Raw genomic sequence first — 20,807 nt, forward strand, 5'->3', positions numbered from 1 at the left:
GGTAACTCCTTTCTCAGGCCAAGGAGATTTCTATCGGTGAGGTGATTTGCAGAAAAAGTGAGGTGCGTGCGGCCACCGCCTATACTAAGTTATATGATTCGCCATACTGCAAGTGAATGGAAATCTCCGTAAGACCTGTCTGTGTCGGTGCGACGTAAAGCCCCTAGCAAAAGGAAAAAAAAGAGAATGGAAAACCGCAGTTAACCATTTTCAGTACAGCTGACTGCGAGTCATCCCCTTCACCTTACGAATGTAAGGCTTCAAGGATAGTAAAAACTAGCCGCTCTTCAGAAGAACTCCACTCCGTTCGGTGCTTCAGTTCTTACGAGTACCATACCTCGTTTCTCATCATCATCATCATTATCGTCATTTCCCCTTGTCCAGCTCCTGCCAGGTCGGGGTATAGATAACACTTCTCCACCGTTTGCTGTCCTTCCACCACTCCTCTTCAGTAATGGTATTGCAGTCTTCTTATACTGTTCTTGACAGAGTCCACTCATCTTGCTCTGGGGCTCCCTCTTTCCATCCTTTCTTCTATCTCAGCCTCCAGCATTTGTTTTGGTATCCTTCCCTCCTCCATCCTCATAACATGTCCAAATCATCTCAGTTTATTCTTCTCCGTCATATCACTGTTTTTCTATTCCTATCTCTTTTCTGACCTCAACATTTCTTACCCTGTCTCTCCTTGTCTTATCTACGATACTTCTCAGGAACATCTCACTGGCCTGAATTGTACTGTCATTTCTAGCTGGCAATGCCCAAGTTTCTGTTGCGTACGTTAATACAGGGTATAGTACATCTGGTACATTTCATAGGAACTTCTCTGTTCCACACCAGGTTCCTCACATTCTGCTATAATGTATTTACCACTTGTACCCTTCTGCTGATCATCTCATTCAACCTTGTTTCTGGCATTACTTCACTTTCCAATTACTTGAGGTTTATATTAGGGGGAAATGATCAAGGAGACAAACATAGAAATACAATATGAGAAAATATATATTTATATCATGCATTTGGTACAAAGGTTAGATATTCACAAACAAAAGACCAACAGGTCAGTATTCTCTTCACCAGAAATGCCACAATGATCGTCCCATGCGCGCTTTTCCGCGGGACGAACGAGGTCTGGCTGTGGTTGTGGAGGAACACTCGCCTCGCCTGAGAATCACGTAGGCTGAAACAGACAGACACAGACACTTGAGTTTAGTTTATGAATCACCTACAAGCAGAGGAGTTCCTCGGGACATCGCTGATATTAGTGAGTGTGTAGCGTACTCAATTCTAGATGCTAAAATGATGGACCGCTACTTGGATCATAGGTTAAAGCAGTAGCGGCAACCTGAACCACACTGCGGTTGGATGACACTACGTAGTGAGAGATGGGACAACGATGTAACAAGTATCAGCTTAAAATTGTGCAAGAGGCAAATAAAATGCAATAGAAAAAAAAATTCTAATGTATTCCCAATTATCGAACAACTTTTGGCTGGCTTCAGCTAGTGTAAAAAATCATTTTCTTCATTTACCAGGTGTATGCATAAGTCTTTTCCGCTTTCAATAATAGATGGCGCCAGCAAACAGTACGCAGCGTATGAATTTGACACATACGTTAGTTTGTTCGTCTGACATTGAAATGAAATGGCGTATGGCTTTTAGTGCCGGGAGTGTCCGAAGACACCCCAGGTTGCAGGTCGTTTGATTTTACACTCGTAGGCGACCTCCGCGTCGTGGTGAGGATGAAATGATGAAGAAGAAACATACACCCAGTCCCCGTGTCAGCGAAATTAACCAATGATGGGTAAAATTCCCGACCCTGCCGGAAATCTAACTCGGGACCCCTGTGAGCAATGGCCAGCACGCTAACCATTTAGCCATGGAGCCGGACGTCTGACATTAACCTTCCAACACACACAAGCTGAATCCGCCAAACACTAGTGTCGGTGTTGTATCGTTCAGTGATCATTTCGACGTTTGTGTTTGAAAAAGAACATTTGCGGCACACATTGCTTTTCTTATGTAATCAAAAGAAAACAAAGGCTGTAAGAAGTGATCGTTTGCTGGTAGGAACATATGGTAACACGTTCCATCGATTAGAACATGTGAGACACGGTTTCGACAATTTAGAAATGGTGATTTCAATGCAAACGCAGTGTGCTCTCTGGTAAGCCACAAAAGTGGAAGTATGTTATGAACTCAAACACCGACGAAACCGTTAATGCAGAACATCATCACCAACAAATTAATATAAATCACTCATTGATCGAAAGACGACTGGAATAGGCCAGAAGACATGGCAAAGTGATTTTGTTATACGATAATGGCAGTCTCTCACAGCAAAACCAGTGAAGGACACCTTGAAATCTGTTGGATGGGACATCCTTCCGCACCCGCCGTACTGCCGCGACCTCGCGCTACCTGACTATCAACTCTTCTCATCAACAAGGCACACGCTCGCAGAGCAGCACTCCAGCAAATTCGAGGAAGTTTGAAAATTGCTCGGCGAACGGTTTGCCGCAAAAGACAAGCAGCTTTTCTGGCATGGTATTCATAACTTATCTGAAAGATGGGCGAAGTGTGTAGAAGATGATGGCCAATATATTGAATTTAAAAAAATGAATTTCCCTTCAAAATTACGTGTTTTCTTTACCACAAAAACCCGTACAAACGTATTCATACACCTGGTAGTTCACGCAAAGCTTTGAGAACTGAAAACGCCTTTACACTGGTGTTCTTATTCAAAGTGCTTAATCTCAGTGTGTTCACAAAAATACCTTTGCATCCTATATATAAGGCCGTTTCAATTGCTTGGTCTTATTGTTACCGAAATATAAAACACAATGTATTAATAACAAGTGGATAAATGTACAGACACAGTACTTTCAGTTTGATTTATATTTTTAACACTGTATTAAGAACGAAGAATCTGTTCTGATTTATTGATGTCATTAGGCACAGAATGAATGTTTATCTTGGCTTCTTGTTTCAGTCTAGTAGACTATCCAACGTAATTCTTAATCACCAATGATCTGCGTTCAGGGCTGTCGGGCATGTGGCAGATTCTCCATCAATTATCTATGTAACCGTCCAGGCTTCTCCTGCCAGACTAATTTAATATACTATCATTTTACGCGATATCACTCGATATCAAGTTTATCCGCCATCGGCAATTATTCGTAATATCATATTTATTCAACGTCAAGCATTTGTAAATAAGGCTTTTGCAATCATATTATATAGTTATAACATCATTTATTGTTTAAATTATTATATTAGGTAGGATTGGAATTCATTATGTACTGTAAATATGGTCAATATGTTGAGACATAGTTGTTGTCATTTCATCTCATACTTGTGTATACGGAAAAGGTTATTCTTATAGCGTGGAAAATTACATGAGTCATTGGGTTAAACTCATGAGCAAGGCAGTATAAACATTGACCCGCGCGCGAGGCTTGCATACTAGCAGACTACATCATCGCCACGCCTACTCTTCTTGTCAAGAAGAAAAAAGAGGGAGATGATAATGCGATCTACGAATCAGATGCTTCGTTATATAGAGAATTGATATTGAGCTATTATCAAGAGCCCGGTGATAGTATCTAACACGGAGTCTCTGATACCCACTCACATCGCTACTTCTACTGTGAACATCTACTTTGAACGACGTTATTGATTTTGAGACAGTGTGTGGTCTCTCCGAGACATAGTTAGTTTTGTACAGTGTGTTGTCGCTTCGATACAGTACTCAGCTGCGGTTATGTTATCGGATCTGCGTGAGACGAAACAAGCTTACGGCTTGTGTTATATTCAGTAAATCTTCTGGACGAAGAACTATGTTTAGTTCAAGTCCATGGAATTTTGTACAAGTCTGTACCGTATAAATAGTATAGCTCAGTTGGATTGAGATTTCTACTAACATGGAAAAATTCATATCTCTGAATTTTCTCCTCATACGATCAACGCTGATCAGTTTTTACAAGTATAGGGTCAATGTCTAATTTAAAGACTAGGCAATTAGTGAGTGCTAGTCCAGATAGCCCGTACCACATCAGAGAAGGAAGGATGTCCATGGAGTCAATTCTACATCGAGAAGAAGAGAACGAGTAACCACGGAAACCAGATGACTTCAACGGAAACTGCAATTGGTGAGCTTCAATTAGATAAAGCAAGCAATAGTAATTTGAGTAACGTAAATTCTAAATCTCTCCACGCTTTAAGGAACTTTTCCGATTCACCTCATTTTATTTGTATAATAAATTCATTTGTATTTTATATTGCGTTAATTTTCTTTCTCAAACGATACTTAATGGTTAATTATTTAAAATCCTACCCCTGTGATTTAAGTATAAGTCTCTATGCTAGTAAATATAAATTTTGCTTTAACGCTGGCGCCCTTACATCACATAGAGAAATGGGAAACCATGGAATGTTAATTGTTTCTATTTGCGTGGCAATTTGCGGGCAAGCCACATATAGTTTATTTGATATTCATGTGTCCCAAGGTAATAACTTTCGTCTCTAATGAGAAGCTTAGGGTCGAACAGTTACATCTAGTATTTTCTTGATTTTTTTTTTAAAGCTGGAAATTTATCCAACATCTCCATTCGTCAACTATTATAACGCCTAGCTCCTCTTTCTTTCTTTCTTTCTTTCTTTCTTTCTTTCTTTCTTTCTTAATCTGTTTACCCTCCAGGAATGTCCTCGGACTCAGCGCGGGACCCAACCTCTACCACATCAAGGACAGTGTCCTGGAGCGTGAGACGGAGTCGAGGAGGACCAGTGCCTCACCTACTGAGCTGAACAGGGGCCTTGTAGGGGGATGTGAAGATTAGAATAGATAGATAAGGAAGAGGGAAGGAAGCGGCCGTGGCCTTAAGTTAGACACCATATCAACATTTGCCTGGAGAAGAAGTGGGAAACCACGGAAAACCACTTCGAGGATGGCTGAGGTGGGAATCAAACCTTCTCTACTCAGTTGACCTCCCGATGCTTAGTGGACCCCGCTCCAGTCTTCGTACCACATTTCAAACTTCATAGCAGAGTTAAGAATCGAACCCGGGCCTCCGGGGGTGGTTGATAATCACACCAACCACTAAACCACAGAGGCGGACTCTGAGTCAAAAATACCGAAATAAAATACGTAAAATCACACAGCAGGATAAGGTAGTTTCGTATTTGTTTTATGTATTCATTGTTTCGAATGTCTGGTTTAATTTATATTTACCTACGATATGTTTTATACTGAGGGGCTGCCTGGCCGAGGCGGTAAAGGCATGGTCATTTCATGCAGAAGAACGTGGGTTCGATTTGCAGACTGGAAGTCAAAAAATTTAAGGAACGAGATTTTACCTTCCGGAGGTGTATATGGCTCTGAGGTTCACTCATCCTACACAAAAAAATGAGTACCAGGTTAATTCCTGGGGGAAAAGACGCCCGGGCCTAGAGCTAACGACGCTACCATCAAGTGCCGAGGTTACGGATAGTAGAAGCCTTTACCTTCCACCCCTCCAAGGGCCTTCATGGCATGTACGGAGATGTCGCCTTGCTTATGTTTTTTATTACGCGATTGTGAATAAGAGAAAAATCTTGTTTATTTATTTATTTATTTATTTATTGTTTCTTTTTTCTGACATTAATTCCTTCCAACAGAAACGTCAAGAAATACATCGTGAATGACGGCAAATAAAATATTTATATTACTGATGTATGATCACACCAATTCCAGTTGTTAAACACGGATATTTTATCACTAGTTCTCTTTTAATCTCTGCTCGGAAAATAATATATTATTTATACGCATTCGAAATTCTGTTAAATCATTCGATTCACCCATTTCTCTAGCAGCTTGTTCTCTAACATCACATTTGAAACGCTTCTATCATTCTTTTCCAGCTAGTTTTCGCTCATGCTTCACTTGCAAACAATGTCATGCTCCAGATGAAAGTATTCAAAAACGTATTTCTAATTCTTGTATCAATGTTAGACGTAAGGAAATTCCTTTCCCTGTGAAAATCTATTCTAATCCGATTCTGATCCAGTCATCTTTCCATTTCCTTTCAAGGATGTTTCTGTTCCGTGGTCTACGGCTGTTGGACATGTATCATTTTGGAAAACACTTCAGAATGTTGAGAACTCTAATCATAATACCGCTTGCTCGCTGTGTTCAACCCTTCTGTGGCAACCATCACTCCAGACTCGTTGGCCAGGATGTGGCAAGAGGTCGATTGCCGTTTAGATGTATGCCGTGCCACAAGTGGGGCACGTATTAAACAACTGTGAAATAAATTTGAAAACATTACTTTTGAAACTATGTATTAAAACATTATCCTCAATTTTGATTTCATTAAAACATTTAACTTCAAAACCCCAAAGTTCCTCTATGGATACCCTGTATATCTCGATCATAATCTACTTGATATGGCTAGATTTAAATGTTCGAAACCCTATTCTAATAAAAAAGATACAGTTTATTGCATTAAAACACAGCCTGTATGAGAATGCTTTGCCAAAATCAAGAAATTTATACGGTGTGTCTATCATATCTATCAGCCAAGTATAATATTTCTCTTCGTCAATGAGTTATCAGAGGCCTCCTGTTTGGATCCAGACGTATCCTGCTGAAGAACACAGCCATTATCCGTCAAAATTTGACAATTCCATTTTATCTTTTTACATATCGTAATAGATTCTCTGAAAATTATACAATTGCATTTATACCTTAAATCGTAATCTCCTTATGATGAATTTTTCAGAAAAAATATTAAGTATAATTAAATTATAAATATATACTGTAAGTTACTGTATGTATTCCGGATCTTTATGGCCACACTCACTGGAGGACGGATGATTTATTTCTAATAAACCTTACTGCTACAAATTAAAGTGTTGAAAAAATTCTATACTTCACATAATTGTGCTAGGATTTTTAAAATGCAGAGGACAATTTTGTCTTTGCTATGACAAGAATGGCAGTACAAGTGAATCAACTGTTACTCAAATATTTTATTTGTATTTTTAAAATTTTTAATTTTACTAGATCCACTGAAGATAGGACATAAGTTTCCGCAAGCTGATTCTGGACTAAATGATTTTTACAAAGTGTGCTGGTACAAACTGTGTTTTAATTCAATGAATTGTGTCAAGATATCACCGCTATTAAGCAATTGCTTTAAGTTTTATGATTATCATGGCTCAAAATATCATGATTTTCATTCCTCCAATGGAAATTTACGACGACTTCCAGAGTGTTTCATAAACAATCCACTGAACATTCAGCGTATTCCCTACTTTACCATGGCCCTTCAAGATAAAGCTCATATTCATCAAAGTGGAAGAGTTCACTCTATCCCTCCACTAACAGTACAAAATTAAAAACATTGCCATGTGATGCGTGACCCATAACAACATCGGACACTGGGAAATGCATTTTCGTACATTCGTTGGTTTAACGTGGTGGTATCGACATGTCCAGAGAACTCTTTATAATTGCTTTGCCCTCAGAGACAATAAGGTGTAGGCCGTGAAGTTGGATTAACAGTGATAATTGGTCCGTTCCTTGTCACACGATCCCTACAAGCGAGATACTCATAGCTGCTGCACGTATGACCTGTGTGCTCAGGCGTGAAGAAGAGGACACTATTTTTACAGATGGTACGAAACGCACCAAGTGCAACTAACGATTTCACTTATATTCATTTACCTCGGTTAGGACTAGGGTATTCAGTCGCACTAACACACGTCTCCAGCATAGGGGATAGGGGCAAGGTTACGGAGACCAACTTTTCAGAAATTCGACCTGTGATTAACCTGTGATTACTTTCTGGAAATCAATCCAGGTTCAGTTCTACGTACCTTAGTGAGCACATGAACCTGAATAAGAATAATGAAATGGCGGAAGTGTCCGAGGACATGTTCGGCTCGCCAGGTGGAGGTTTTTCGATTTGACTCACACAGGCGACCTGCGCAAAGTGATGAGGAGGAAATTATGTTGAAGACGACACATACACTCATCCCCCGTGCCAGCGGAACTATACAATGATGGTTAAAATTCCCGACCCTGCGAGAACCGAACCCGGTACCCCTGTGACCAAAGGCCAGTATGCTAACCATTTAGCCATGAAGCCGGACTGAATAGGAGTAAAACTAGGTCATGTATGTCCGATGTTGCAATGGAAGCAGAGTTATGCGTTCATTCTAGTCAAACAAATCTCACGTACAGTCCTAAATGCAGGAAAGTGGAAAGTTTTATTTTGTTTTAATCTTAATATAAATAAATGTTGTTTTATGTATGTTCCACATCTCTTCCTAAACCACTGGACCGATATCAACTAAACTTTATACACAGTACAGTACTGTGGGGATGAGACACCCGTAGGGGTGAATATGGGGAGGGGTGATATGTAACCATAATCGAAAATAGTGTCGAACTGGATGCCGTTTAAGTACAAGTTCAGACTACTGAGGCAAAGGGGGGGGGGGGGGAGGTGGAGTGAAGAATAAAATGTTCAAACTAACATAGATTAGTGTTTAATGCACAGTTTTCGGGGTACTTAGGCTGATTCATGTATGTTACCCGCATGACGGTTCTGCGGTGAGATTTGCATAAATATTATCGATCTGAATTATCAGAACCCCTAAAATTTATGCAACTCCCCGACATATCTGTAAGGCGGCTAGATTTCACTTGAGCCTTGTTCAAATACGTTTGCATTCTAACCTATTCGTGCCTATAATTCCCATCTCTAGGCATGACGGTCCCAGTGACACTTGGAGTCGTGTACATCATATCTACGGCAAAAGCAAAGCAAAGCAAAGCAATCTCCGTACAGGCCATGCAGGCCCTTGGAAGGGTGGAAGGTAAACTATCGTAACCTCGGCACTTGATAGAGTAGAGTGGTTGGCTCTACGCCCGGCCGCCTTTGCCCCGAGGAATTAACCAGGTACTCATTTTTGGTGTAGGCTGAGTGAACCTCAGAACCATGTGCACCTCCGGAAGAGGAAATCTCTTTTCTTAAATTTTACGATTTCCTGACGGGGATTCGAACCCACGTACTTCCGGGCGAACCGAGTGCGGCTTTACCGCCTTGGCTAGGTAGCCCCTCCGTATCTACGGCACGAGGCGTAAATACACACAATTATTTATTTGTATTATATGAAAGGACGACTAGTTCCAAGACAATCCGGGCTGCCACAAAGTCAGAATTTAATTAATAGGAAACAAAGTAATGTAAAATTAAACATACAACTATAAATCCAAAATTACAAAATAGTTCATAAATGATCGATTATCATAATAAAGGGATCTACAATGAAATCTCTTCACAAATAATTAACAGACAGAACAAATCCTAAAAGTAATCCGGATAAAAGAGATAGTGTTTTATTAATGGCTGATTTTAATAATTCTTGAATACTCTTTCTGTGTCTCAAAAATGTGTCGCCGAAATATTTCGCTCGCGAGGGCTGCCCACTCACCTTTGTCATGTGTGCAGTTGTAGCACTTGAGAACACACTCATTGGGGAAGGTGTCGGAGTCCCCGGTGTTGTCGACAGCACACAGCGGCTTGTAGTCACTGAGAGGGCAGTTGCAGTTACATTTAGCGGACTTGGCCGTCACCGCAGCAACAGCACCTGGAACAAGACAACTAAATTTGAGGGATTGTTTCGGAAAACCATCTTAGTCAAAAGTGATGCACTTTAAGTTAGTAGTGCCGCCTGGTAGCGTCAAGCTCATATGTAGGCGAATAGTATCATTCCAGCGAAAAGATCATATCTGCGAGAGGAAACGAACAATGAAATGTCGCGAATTCCGAAAAATCCAGTATTTTGTCCATAACATTTCGTGTAATAACACTGGTCCATGGACCGTGCTAGTGTGCATGTCACGAAATCTGCCATCTCCTTTATAATACCCGACAACCCCACGTTCACTGCTGAGCTGTGGTGATACATATATCACGCAAATACATTTGAATTAGGCGCAAGTATCATCTAACAGCTCTAAAATTATAGGGCGCGTTGCATACATTTTAGGGGTTCCAGTAGTTCAGATCCGTAATATTTACGCCAATCACACTACAGAGCCGTTGTGCGGGCTAGGATACACTTGCGCCTTGGTCAAATACATTTATATTCTAACCTGCTAATTCCTAAAAAAAACCCTTCCCTATGTATCACACACCCACACTATAGAGGTATCACAATATATTCTTGTTTCGTTGATGACTTCCCCTTATTAGAACATATTATTATTATTATTATTATTATTATTATTATTATTATTATTATTATTATTATTATTATTATATTGGCGTCTTAATGCATTTCTATCTCAAGCTGGAAGGTCTCCATTTTAGATACTAGTATTTGATTTTGTACAAGCAGCTGGGAAACACAGAGCCCTTTCCAGATCTAGAAATAAATCCCAGGAAAATTTTGGTGAGTGAGAAGGAGAAACCACTCCTTGGATTCTGAAAGACATTATGTCGACCCAAAATTATATTTTAGGGTGTGGTCGTGAGACAGCAATGTTCGTACCTAAGTACGGAAAATCTCTCGTTCGTTATTGGACTTATAAGCTCGAATGAGCTTTGACATACGAAGACGGAGCGGGAGAAGAATGCCACACATGAGCGTGAAGGACGCCAAACTGGGAAACTATTTACCAAGTTACAAACTGTGCAGTGTTAGAGCTTACTTACTGGTACAACTCTTGTTCTAGTGTACTGATACGGAACATATACTTTCCCTTCTATGTCTCATGGCAAAGTTGAATAATCTATGACCTGGTGTCAAGGCATAGACTAAGAGTGCGTGTTTGCGCAAGCGGAAGTACGAGGGCAAGTCAGGAAGTATCTGCAATTTTGCTCTAATGGTCTTTAGGTTGGCTCTATGACGCTGTGTGCTCAGCAGCCGCTAGATGGTACCATTGTCTACGCCTCTGGCAGATTTCAGCGTTATCAGATCAGTACAGCTTGCACTGTTGCGACGTAAACATGGCCATTCATCTCTCTGTTTACACTAAGTAAGAGCAGCGTTCCGTAATTTTTTTTTTTGGTCTGAGGGTGCACCAGGAGCGGAAATTCACAGAAGACTTTCAGCACAATACGGAGACAATGTATTGCCAAAGCGGATGTTTCCATTCCATGCTCTGACGTTTTCTCTCAAGTTTGAAGTGATGAACCCATGTTTAATTTCCCGTGATCCGTTTCAAACGTTTCACCTTCGTCAGCACGACGGTCCAGTAGGTGCTGACAGATTGCGCTTCTGCTCTTCATTGAGTAGTTTTGGAACCCATCTCGAGCAGACTTTGAGAAAGTTAAGCCTGTTATGCATGATTTCGTATGAAGAACAAAAGTAATGCGTGTATGGTTTGCCACGTCATCTACAGTCACTCCTCTGTTATTCAGGATCAAATCACACACTTGTTCAATTTTGGCATCACTTACGGCTGCAGATGGACGCCCGGATCTTTCCTCATCCTTCACGCTATTGCGATCCTTTTTGAACTTTTAGTAAACACTTCACTGTGGCAGAACATTGCTCCCGTATTGTGCTGAAAGTGTTCTATGAACTTCCGCTCCTGGCACACTCACAGACCACAAAAAATGGATTACGGAACGCTTTTCTTCCTTGGTGCAAACAGAGCGTGGTGCGGTCATCTTTACGTCGCAACAGCGCAAGCTGTACTGATCTGATAACGGCGCCATCTAGCGGCTGGTGAGCACACAACGCCATAGAGCCAACCTAAAGACAATTGCAGATACTTATTGACTTCCCTACGTATCTTTAAACCAAATGTGTACAGTCAGTGTAAAAAAAAAAGTGGTTCAGTATCAAAGTATTATATAATTTGCCGATGCTGAGAGTCGGCAATTTGTGTAAATGCAAACAGACAGTGAGGGACTGGAATAATTTATCAAGGGAAATGTTCGGAACACGTTTCTTTGAAGAAGTTTAAGAAAAGGCTAGGTAAACTATTGATAGGGATTTTTTTGCTAGTGGCTTTACGTCGCACGGACACAGATAGGTCTTATCGCGACGATGGGACAGGAAAGGGCTAGGAGTGGGAAGGAAGCCGCCGTGGCCTTAATTAATATACAGCCCCAGCATTTGCCTGGTGTGAAAATGGGAAACCACGGAAAACCATTTTCAGGGCTGCCGACAGTGGGGTTCGAACCTACTATCTCCCGAATACTTAAGCGACTGCAGCTATCGAGCTCGGTAATGATAGAGAATTTGCCACCTGAGTGACAGCCTAATGCAGATCATTGATGACTGAGATGAGAGTGAAGGGCAAATATATTTGTATTGAAACTACAGTATTGGCCATCGGGTTCACTACAAATGGTAGTTTAGTCCTCGGTGTCGTTTCCTCCTACATTTTTGTAGGATTGATTATTTCTTGTACATAGGGAGTCTTCCAGCAGCAGTTGATGTTTTGAGTGTGTAGTGTATTCATGAAGTGCTCACGTGTGGATACAAGTCAGTTATTTTAGAATCAGTGGAGAAGTTATTGGAGAACCTAGGTGCAGTTCATGTGTGTTTAATCGTTTTCAGAGGGTTAGGTAAGGTCCATAACAGATGTAGGAATACACAACTTTATGTACACACTCTGGGAGAGAGAATTATCATGCACTATCAAAATTGAGAGACCCATTTTGTTGAACTCTCGCGCCAGTATTACGGACATTCCAGTTAATTTTATTCATTTTTATTATATTTAATTTTTTAAACTAGAAATGTCGCCAAACAGTAGGACATATTTTATTAATACAGAGAGAAGGTATCCTCTCAAAATGTACGAATGGTAAACGTAAAGCCGGGTTGTTGTCGCATCCGTACCAGTAATCAAATTCATATTCGGTTTATCCTAGAATTCGTGTGCGCTTATTTGCTTGTAATCTGGAATTTTCTAAAAAAAACTAACATCTGTCCATTTTTATTTTGTTTCACGGACACAACAACCTACTACATTACTACATTACACGTAACTACCTTTTTCTTGAAGCATATCCTATCCTGAATACAAAAGTGTCGTAACTCAAAATGTACCGGTACGTATTTTCATAAATCCGCCTTTTATATTTCAACATAAAATATTCCTTTGGGTTTCGGGAATTATTTAAAAAACGATTTTTAAAATAATACTGCATTATTATGAGGTTAAACTGGTGTCCCTACACAGCAGGTACCACATTTATGCATAAATGGTGTGTAACATTCGCAGAATTTAACTGTTGATTGTATTTAAATGTAAATAATTAGAGTTGAAAAAGTTTTAAGGGAGGTAGACATCGTAGAGTTCTATATGGAGGTGTCAGAACCTCAAAATAAACTTTTCTGTTTTGAGTTACGGCACTTTTGCATGCAGGTTGCGATATATCAAGGCACTCAAAAGTAGGCCTAATATAACTTCTAATATATCTCGCCCTATCTCGTGCAGGCTATGATGTAAGGTATGGACGGATGGCCAGAGAATGTTACCTAGCAATCGTGGAGGCTGTGATGTAACGTATGGATCGATGGCCAGAGAATGTTACCTAGCAATCGTGGAGGCTGTGATGTAAGGTATGGATCGATGGCCAGAGAATGTTACCTATCAATCGTGGAGGCTGTGATGTAAGGTATGGATCGATGGCTAGAGAATGTTACCTATCAACCGTGCAGGCTGTGATGTAAGGTATGGATGGATGGCCAGAGAATGTTACCTATCAACCGTGGAGGCTGTGATGTAAGGTATGGACGGATGGCCAGGGAATGTTACCTAGCAATCATGGAGGCTGTGATGTAAGGTACGGACGGATGGCCAGAGAATGTTACCTAGCAATCATGGAGGCTGTGATGTAAGGTATGGACGGATGGCCAGGGAATGTTACCTAGCAATCATGGAGGCTGTGATGTAAGGTACGGACGGATGGCCAGAGAATGTTACCTAGCAATCATGGAGGCTGTGATGTAAGGTACGGACGGATGGCCAGGGAATGTTACCTAGCAACCGTGGAGGCTGTGATGTAAGGTATGGACGGATGGCCAGGGAATGTTACCTAGCAACCGTGGAGGCTGTGATGTAACGTATGGATGGATGGCCAGAGAATGTTACCTAGCAATCATGGAGGCTGTGATGTAAGGTACGGACGGATGGCCAGAGAATGTTACCTAGCAATCATGGAGGCTGTGATGTAAGGTACGGACGGATGGCCAGGGAATGTTACCTAGCAACCGTGGAGGCTGTGATGTAAGGTATGGACGGATGGCCAGGGAATGTTACCTAGCAACCGTGGAGGCTGTGATGTAACGTACGGACGGATGGCCAGGGAATGTTACCTAGCAACCGTGGAGGCTGTGATGTAACGTACGGACGGATGGCCAGGGAATGTTACCTAGCAACCCTGGAGGCTGTGATGTAACGTATGGATGGATGGCCAGGGAATGTTACCTAGCAACCGTGGAGGCTGTGATGTAAGGTATGGACGGATGGCCAGAGAATGTTACCTAGCGATCATGGAGGCTGTGATGTAAGGTATGGATGGATGGCCAGAGAATGTTACCTAGCGATCATGGAGGCTGTGATGTAAGGTACGGACGGATGGCCAGAGAATGTTACCTAGCGATCATGGAGGCTGTGATGTAACGTACGGACGGATGGCCAGAGAATGTTACCTAGCAGTCATGGAGGCTGTGATGTAAGGTATGGACGGATGGCCAGGGAATGTTACCTAGCAACCGTGGAGGCTGTGATGTAACGTATGGATGGATGGCCAGAGAATGTTACCTAGCAATCATGGAGGCTGTGATGTAAGGTATGGATGGATGGCCAGAGAATGTTACCTAGTAACCATTGCTAATGCCCATGACCGAGAAAGTTATAAGGCCTAGTTTACCCTGTATATTTATGATCATTTTATTTTCCCGAAGGGGAAATGTAACACCAATTTTTCATGTTAACATGGTTTAACAACATCTGTGTAAAATATGGTATAAATCAAATTTAAACAGAAGAAATGCATGACGTTAGGTTGAAAAGAGGAAAAGATTACCATTACGTTGGAAGAAGAGGAAATCCAGGAAGTGGGCAATTTTAAATAGGTACTACCTTCATAAAATATATGTACTGAAAGAAGATAACTAGAATTGCTATTATGAAGGAAGCATTGTTCTGATGTACTGAGTAAAGATCTATGTAGAAAACCTCAAACTGGCAAAGGGCTATGTTTGAAGTGTGCTAATGTACGGACACTTAAGAAAGGGAATGAAAGAATAGAAGCTTTTGACATGTGGACTTAGAGAAAGATTGTGGGACGAGTTAAAAAGAGAGCGGGTGAAGAGATCCTAAGAAGAGTAGGGGATGAAAAATAGATGCTATGAAGGAATTAATAGGCTGTATGAAAAGAGACATTCAGTGGCGAGAGGGAAGAAAATGTTCCAGCTGATAAGACAGTTGCGTGAGGCAATAGCGCCATGTTGAGGTATTAAAATCGCCGTGCCTCGCGGCTAACAGAGTAACTCTACACTCCAGCTTGGATGCGGAGCTGTCATTTGATTCACTTTCTGAATGAAAAACATAAGACTAATATCCCGCATCACATATGAGTTCAAAGGTTTATTGCGGCATGTGTAGATGTACTTCCATCAGTAAACCAAAGCTGAAGTCCAAATATCTGATCGTGAAGTGTTCATTTACAGTTTCGTCAAGAAAGATAACAACCTAAATGCATGTTGTCGAAAATGGTAATATTCCATGAGGAACCTTCAACGTGTGAGCCTCGACATCAAAAACAAGACAAGGCTACAGTGTTCACTAATGACTGAAGCACGATCTTATGTTTCACCGAGCATGACAGTGGATATGGACAGTCACGACAAATGTATGTTGCTCACAGTCGGTAGGTCTAATGGCAAAATATCTAAAAAAGTCAAACGATGGTATGTCTAAAAATATTTGGCCTCAGTATTTACGTGATGATACTTGTTTAAATGGGCGTAACATGTAGGTCATCGGCCCCTAATGGTACGAAAAGTAATAACAATTTAAAATTCCAAAATTCATCCACTGGCCAGAATTCGAATGTACCGGGCGATTTGGCCGTGCGGTTATAAAGCCGGGCTGAGTCGCTGACCTTCTGACCCCAACTTGGCAGGTACGATCTTGGTGCTCAAATACGTCAGCCTCGTGTCGATAGATTTACTGGCACGTAAAAACTCCTGTGGGACTAAATTCTGGTACCTCGGCGTCTTCGAAAACCATAACATTGTAGTTCAATCAGTCAATCATTCATCAAAGATCTGCATTTAGGATGGTCACCCAGGTGGCAGATTGCCTATCAATATTTTACCAGCTTTTTCTTTAATATTTTCAACAACTTTGAAATTTATCGAACATTTAGTTTGATAATTTATTCCAATCCCTTACTCCTCGTCCTATAAATGAATAATTGCCCCAATATTGAATTGCAATTTTATCTTCATATCTTTGCTATTTTAAAAGCTCCACTCGAGCTTGTTCTACATTTGTCATTCCATGCCAACTCACCACTGACAGCTCGAAACATACCACAGAGCCGAGAAGCTCGTCCCCAAGTTTTCCCAGCTCAAAGTTTACAACATTTTAGTAACTCTACTCCTTTGTCAGAAATCTATCAAAACAAATCATGCTGCTTTCCTTTGAATTTTTTCCGGTTCTCGTATCAAGTAGTCCTGTTGAGGGTCCAAACCACTGGAGCCGTACTCCAACTGCGGTCTTACCAGAGACTTGTACGCCCTCTCCTTTACGTCCTTACTAGAACCCCTAAATACTATCATTAATCGTATGAAGAGATCTGTAACCTTTTTTAACTACCTCGTTAGTATGATTACTCCAATGAAGATCATTCCCTGTATCAACATCATTGTTCCCCCATGAGATACTATCACCCACTCAACACAATCAACACGGAGGACCTTTCCTTACAACTTGACTTTTCATCCCATTCACATTCATACCACTGTCTGATCTCCATCTTACAACCTTGTTTAAGTCTACCTGCAGTCGCGTAATGGGACGTAAAGCCAATATTATTATTTATTACACTTCTTAAAATTAAAATCTGTTTTTCGTCGTACCAACGCAGATGAGAAATGTGGGCACTCATTCATCTGTGGAGCATATAAAACCTGTAAATTGTGTGGTGATAGGCTATTCTGTCGTGTGACATATAGGACAGGAAAATTGGTCAGTGAAATTGATGTGCATGCCGGGAATACGAGTGGAACAGTTGAACAGGAAAATAGAGGACTAATGCGGTGGGAATGAAGAAGTAGTAATTGTCCACGTAGGAACTACTGATTTAAAAAGGCAAACCAAACCAAACCCCATGGCACTACAGCCCTTGAGGGACTTGGCCTACCAAGCGACCACTGCTCATCCCGAGCCCTGCAGATTACGAGGCGTCATGTGGTCAGCACGACGAATCCTCTGGGCCGTTATTTTTGGCTTTCTAGACCGGGGCCGCTATCTCACCGTCAGATAGCTCCTCAATTCTAATCACGTAGGCTGAATGGACCCCGAACCAACCCTCAGTTCCAGGTAAAAATCCCTGGACGGGAATCGAACCCGGGGCCTCCGGGTAAGAGGCAGGCACGCTACCCCTACACCATGGGGCCAGCATTTAAAAAGGCAACGGACTGAATATATAATGGAGGACATTTATGATCTAGTGAACTCGACTAAGAAAAAGTTCGCGAAGGCAAATATGTAATTAGTGGTATACAAAGGAGACCAGATGTATCATGGAAGAAGATTGGTCGATCGAACGAAGAGTTTCATTAGGTTGCCGAAAGTTCAGGATCACTCTTGGTAGACGGGAACAGCTGGATGGACGACAGAGACTTCAGCAGGGATGGACTTCATCTGAACCAGCGAGGAGCGGTGAGACTAGATGAACTCTTTTCGAGGGTTACCGAGTCCTTTTCCACCAAACCGGATGACGACGCACAACAAGCAGCCGAATGGCGATCCACGACGGGAGCAGATTCGATGCAGCTACGACGACAACGGGGCCACCAACAGGATATTGTGAGAGGCAGTGATACAGGATCGGGTAAGTATCTTAGATTGTTGCAGGTAAACTGCGGAAGTATTGGTAATAAAATCGCAAAATTCCAAAAATTAGTTCATGCGAGTGAGCCTGATATAATTATGGGAACGAAAAGTTGGTTATCGGATAATACTGTATACATAATTCAGAAATATTCAGGTCAAAATTTTTAACTGCGAAATAATTGGGGTGGAGGTAAATAATCCACCCAATAAACAAAATATAGTCGTTATTGGATCTTACCGCCCGCCTAAATCAGCTTTAAACGCGATCAATTGTCTTTCAGAATTGGCGTGTGCAAATACAGTAGTGTCCAAAAGTTAAGCATAAGTTACGAGTAAGCAGGGCAACAGGAAACAGACCGCAAATCACACGACATGTGCACCTACCAACCTTACGTGTTCCCTGCTTTGACTAGCGGCGTTACTGCAAGGTAAACACAGCCTGTGCCTGCACCCCATATTCCTTCAGTCGTGTTTGCCCTGTTACAGTGTGCGGAGTGTAGCCTCGTGGTGAACGTGACAATATAATGACACAACGACTCCATTTGGACCCAGTTTTGCAGGGTAGAATACTCGGCCGCCTGGAAGCGGACCAGACATAGACCGAAGTCGCGTATCCTTGAATGTGCCACAAAGTGTCATTTCCAGGCTGTGGAGACGATTTCAAGACACAGGAGATGTTAGTCGTAGGCCAGTACCAGGTCGACAAAGGGTAACTACCCCACAGCAGGACCGATATCTGACCTTAACCGCCGGACGAAATCGGAGTGCACCTGAAAGACAATTGTCGGCGGAGCTTGCAGCCATCTCAGTGGTTGCCGTTTCCCGGCAAACTGTGTACCGGAGGCTCAGAACAGCAGAGCTGTTTGCCCGATGTCTAGCTCACTCCAGCACAGATACGGGTCCGTTTATTGTGTAGCCGTCAACATCGAAACTGGACCATGAATGAATGGAGGCATTTGCTCTTCATAGATGAATCCCGCTTCAGTTTGCAGAACGATTCCCGTCGCACATTAATCTGGAGAGAACCGGGTAGCCGATACAACCACAAGAACATAGTGGAACGGGACCAGTATGGTGATGGTGGAGTCATGATGTGGAGCGGCATCATGTTGAATGGCCGTACGGACCTGCGCATCTTCATGGGTGGTCCGAGAGACACTGTTAACGCTCGCAGATACAGAGATGAGGTACTGAGACCACATATTCGACTCTTCAGAGGTGCGGTTGGTCCAGAATTCCTCTTAATGGACGATAATGCCCGACCGCACCGCGCTGCTCTGGTGGATGAATTTCTGGCTGGGGGAGACATTCATCGCATGGACTGGGCAGCGAGGTCTGCGGATCTGAATCCTATAGAGCATACCTAGGATGCATTCGGGAGGCGAATTGCATCCTGTCAGCCTCCACCAAGGACCCTCCAAGACCTTCGCAGTGCCCTTTCGGAGGAATGGGATTACCTGCCACAAGAACTCTTAGACCATCTGAGAGAGAGCATGCCACGTCGCTGCGAAGCATGTGTGGCCGTTAGGTGTAACCATACACTCTATCGACAGCATATTTTGTTGTGGAAGACATCGCCAAGTTTTGTTACTTGTTGTCACTGCTGTACCTTAGCTATCAGAACCTTTCTCACACTTGTTCTGGACAAGTTGTGTGCCATATGGTGTGTGATTCAGTTTCCGTTTGTTCAGCAATCCGTCTGACATTCCTATCATGCGGTATGGCCTCGTTTAGTGATTATGCTTAACTTTTGGACACTAGAGTATAAGCTTCGGAGAAAGAACTATAATTGCAGGAGATCTAAATCTACCGTCAGTAAACTGGGCTGGGTCAACTACGGGGGGGGGGGGTATCGTAGGAAGCAATTGACTTATTCGTGTGGAATAACGGCTTTCCCCAAGTCGTTACAAAGAACACACGTAAACGAGCACCCTTAGATGTTTTTCTAGTCATACCGGATGACTCAGTTATATCTTGTGACGTAATTCAGGGGATTAGTGAACACAGATCAGTGGTACACGATCTCTTATGGCAAACTTGGAATACGAGGCATGTGGGGATTTCTAATACTATTTGGTGCTATACGAGGGGAGATTCCGTAGGTTTTCTAAACTATTTGAGGTTGTGCTATACTAATGAATTAAAGGAAGGAAAGTGTATGGACGACATTTGGAAGAAATTCAAAAACATCTTAAATACTGGACTAATAAATTCGTTCCCAAAAGGATAATTAGGAAAAATTCAGATCCGCCGTACTACAGCGCGACAATTAGGAAACTGAAACGCAAGACTAGAGGAGCGTTCAACAAAAGAAATTATAACGATGAATTCAAGGTGGAGTATAGAAGTTTGGTAAAGCTTTTGCTAGCAGAAAAGGAAGTGGCTGAAGAGAAATATCTTGTCAATATCCAAAATGAAAATAGAAATTCCTGGAAGGCCTTTTTAAATGTATACGAAGATAGAAGGGTGAGAACAAGACAGTTCCTTCTCTTTCCATAGGAGGGGATTTATTGGCGACCACAGATATAGATAAAGCAGAAGCATTAAATAGGCACTACGGAAAGGTTTTTAATCCGGCGGCACAGTTATTCAGGGACAATTTTCCGAAAACTAATAATGATTTCCAAATTAAAGCTTCATTATTCCATAAAGGTCTTTCTAAACTCAGAAGAAGTAAATCTTGTGGGCCAGATTCTATTTCCGGAGACACACTTAAACTCGGAGG

At 41.9% G+C, this 20,807-nt stretch overlaps 1 protein-coding gene across 1 annotated transcript in view; it reads right to left on the reverse strand.

Annotated features, from left to right (window-relative positions):
• Nucleotides 1-981: 981 nt before the first annotated feature.
• peg (pegasus) overlaps nt 982-20,807 on the reverse strand; it is a 60,059-nt gene continuing 40,233 nt past the window's right edge. Inside the window, exons 2-3 of the mRNA XM_067148759.2 lie at nt 9,478-9,633; nt 982-1,177 (exon numbers count right to left, since the gene is read on the reverse strand). Of these exons, the coding sequence (XP_067004860.1) occupies nt 1,071-1,177; nt 9,478-9,633 (263 nt within the window). The 3' untranslated portion in view covers nt 982-1,070. The remainder of the gene's footprint in view (nt 1,178-9,477; nt 9,634-20,807) is intronic.

This window comes from Anabrus simplex, chromosome 5 (assembly GCF_040414725.1).
Source record: "Anabrus simplex isolate iqAnaSimp1 chromosome 5, ASM4041472v1, whole genome shotgun sequence".
Taxonomy (NCBI): domain Eukaryota; kingdom Metazoa; phylum Arthropoda; class Insecta; order Orthoptera; family Tettigoniidae; genus Anabrus; species Anabrus simplex.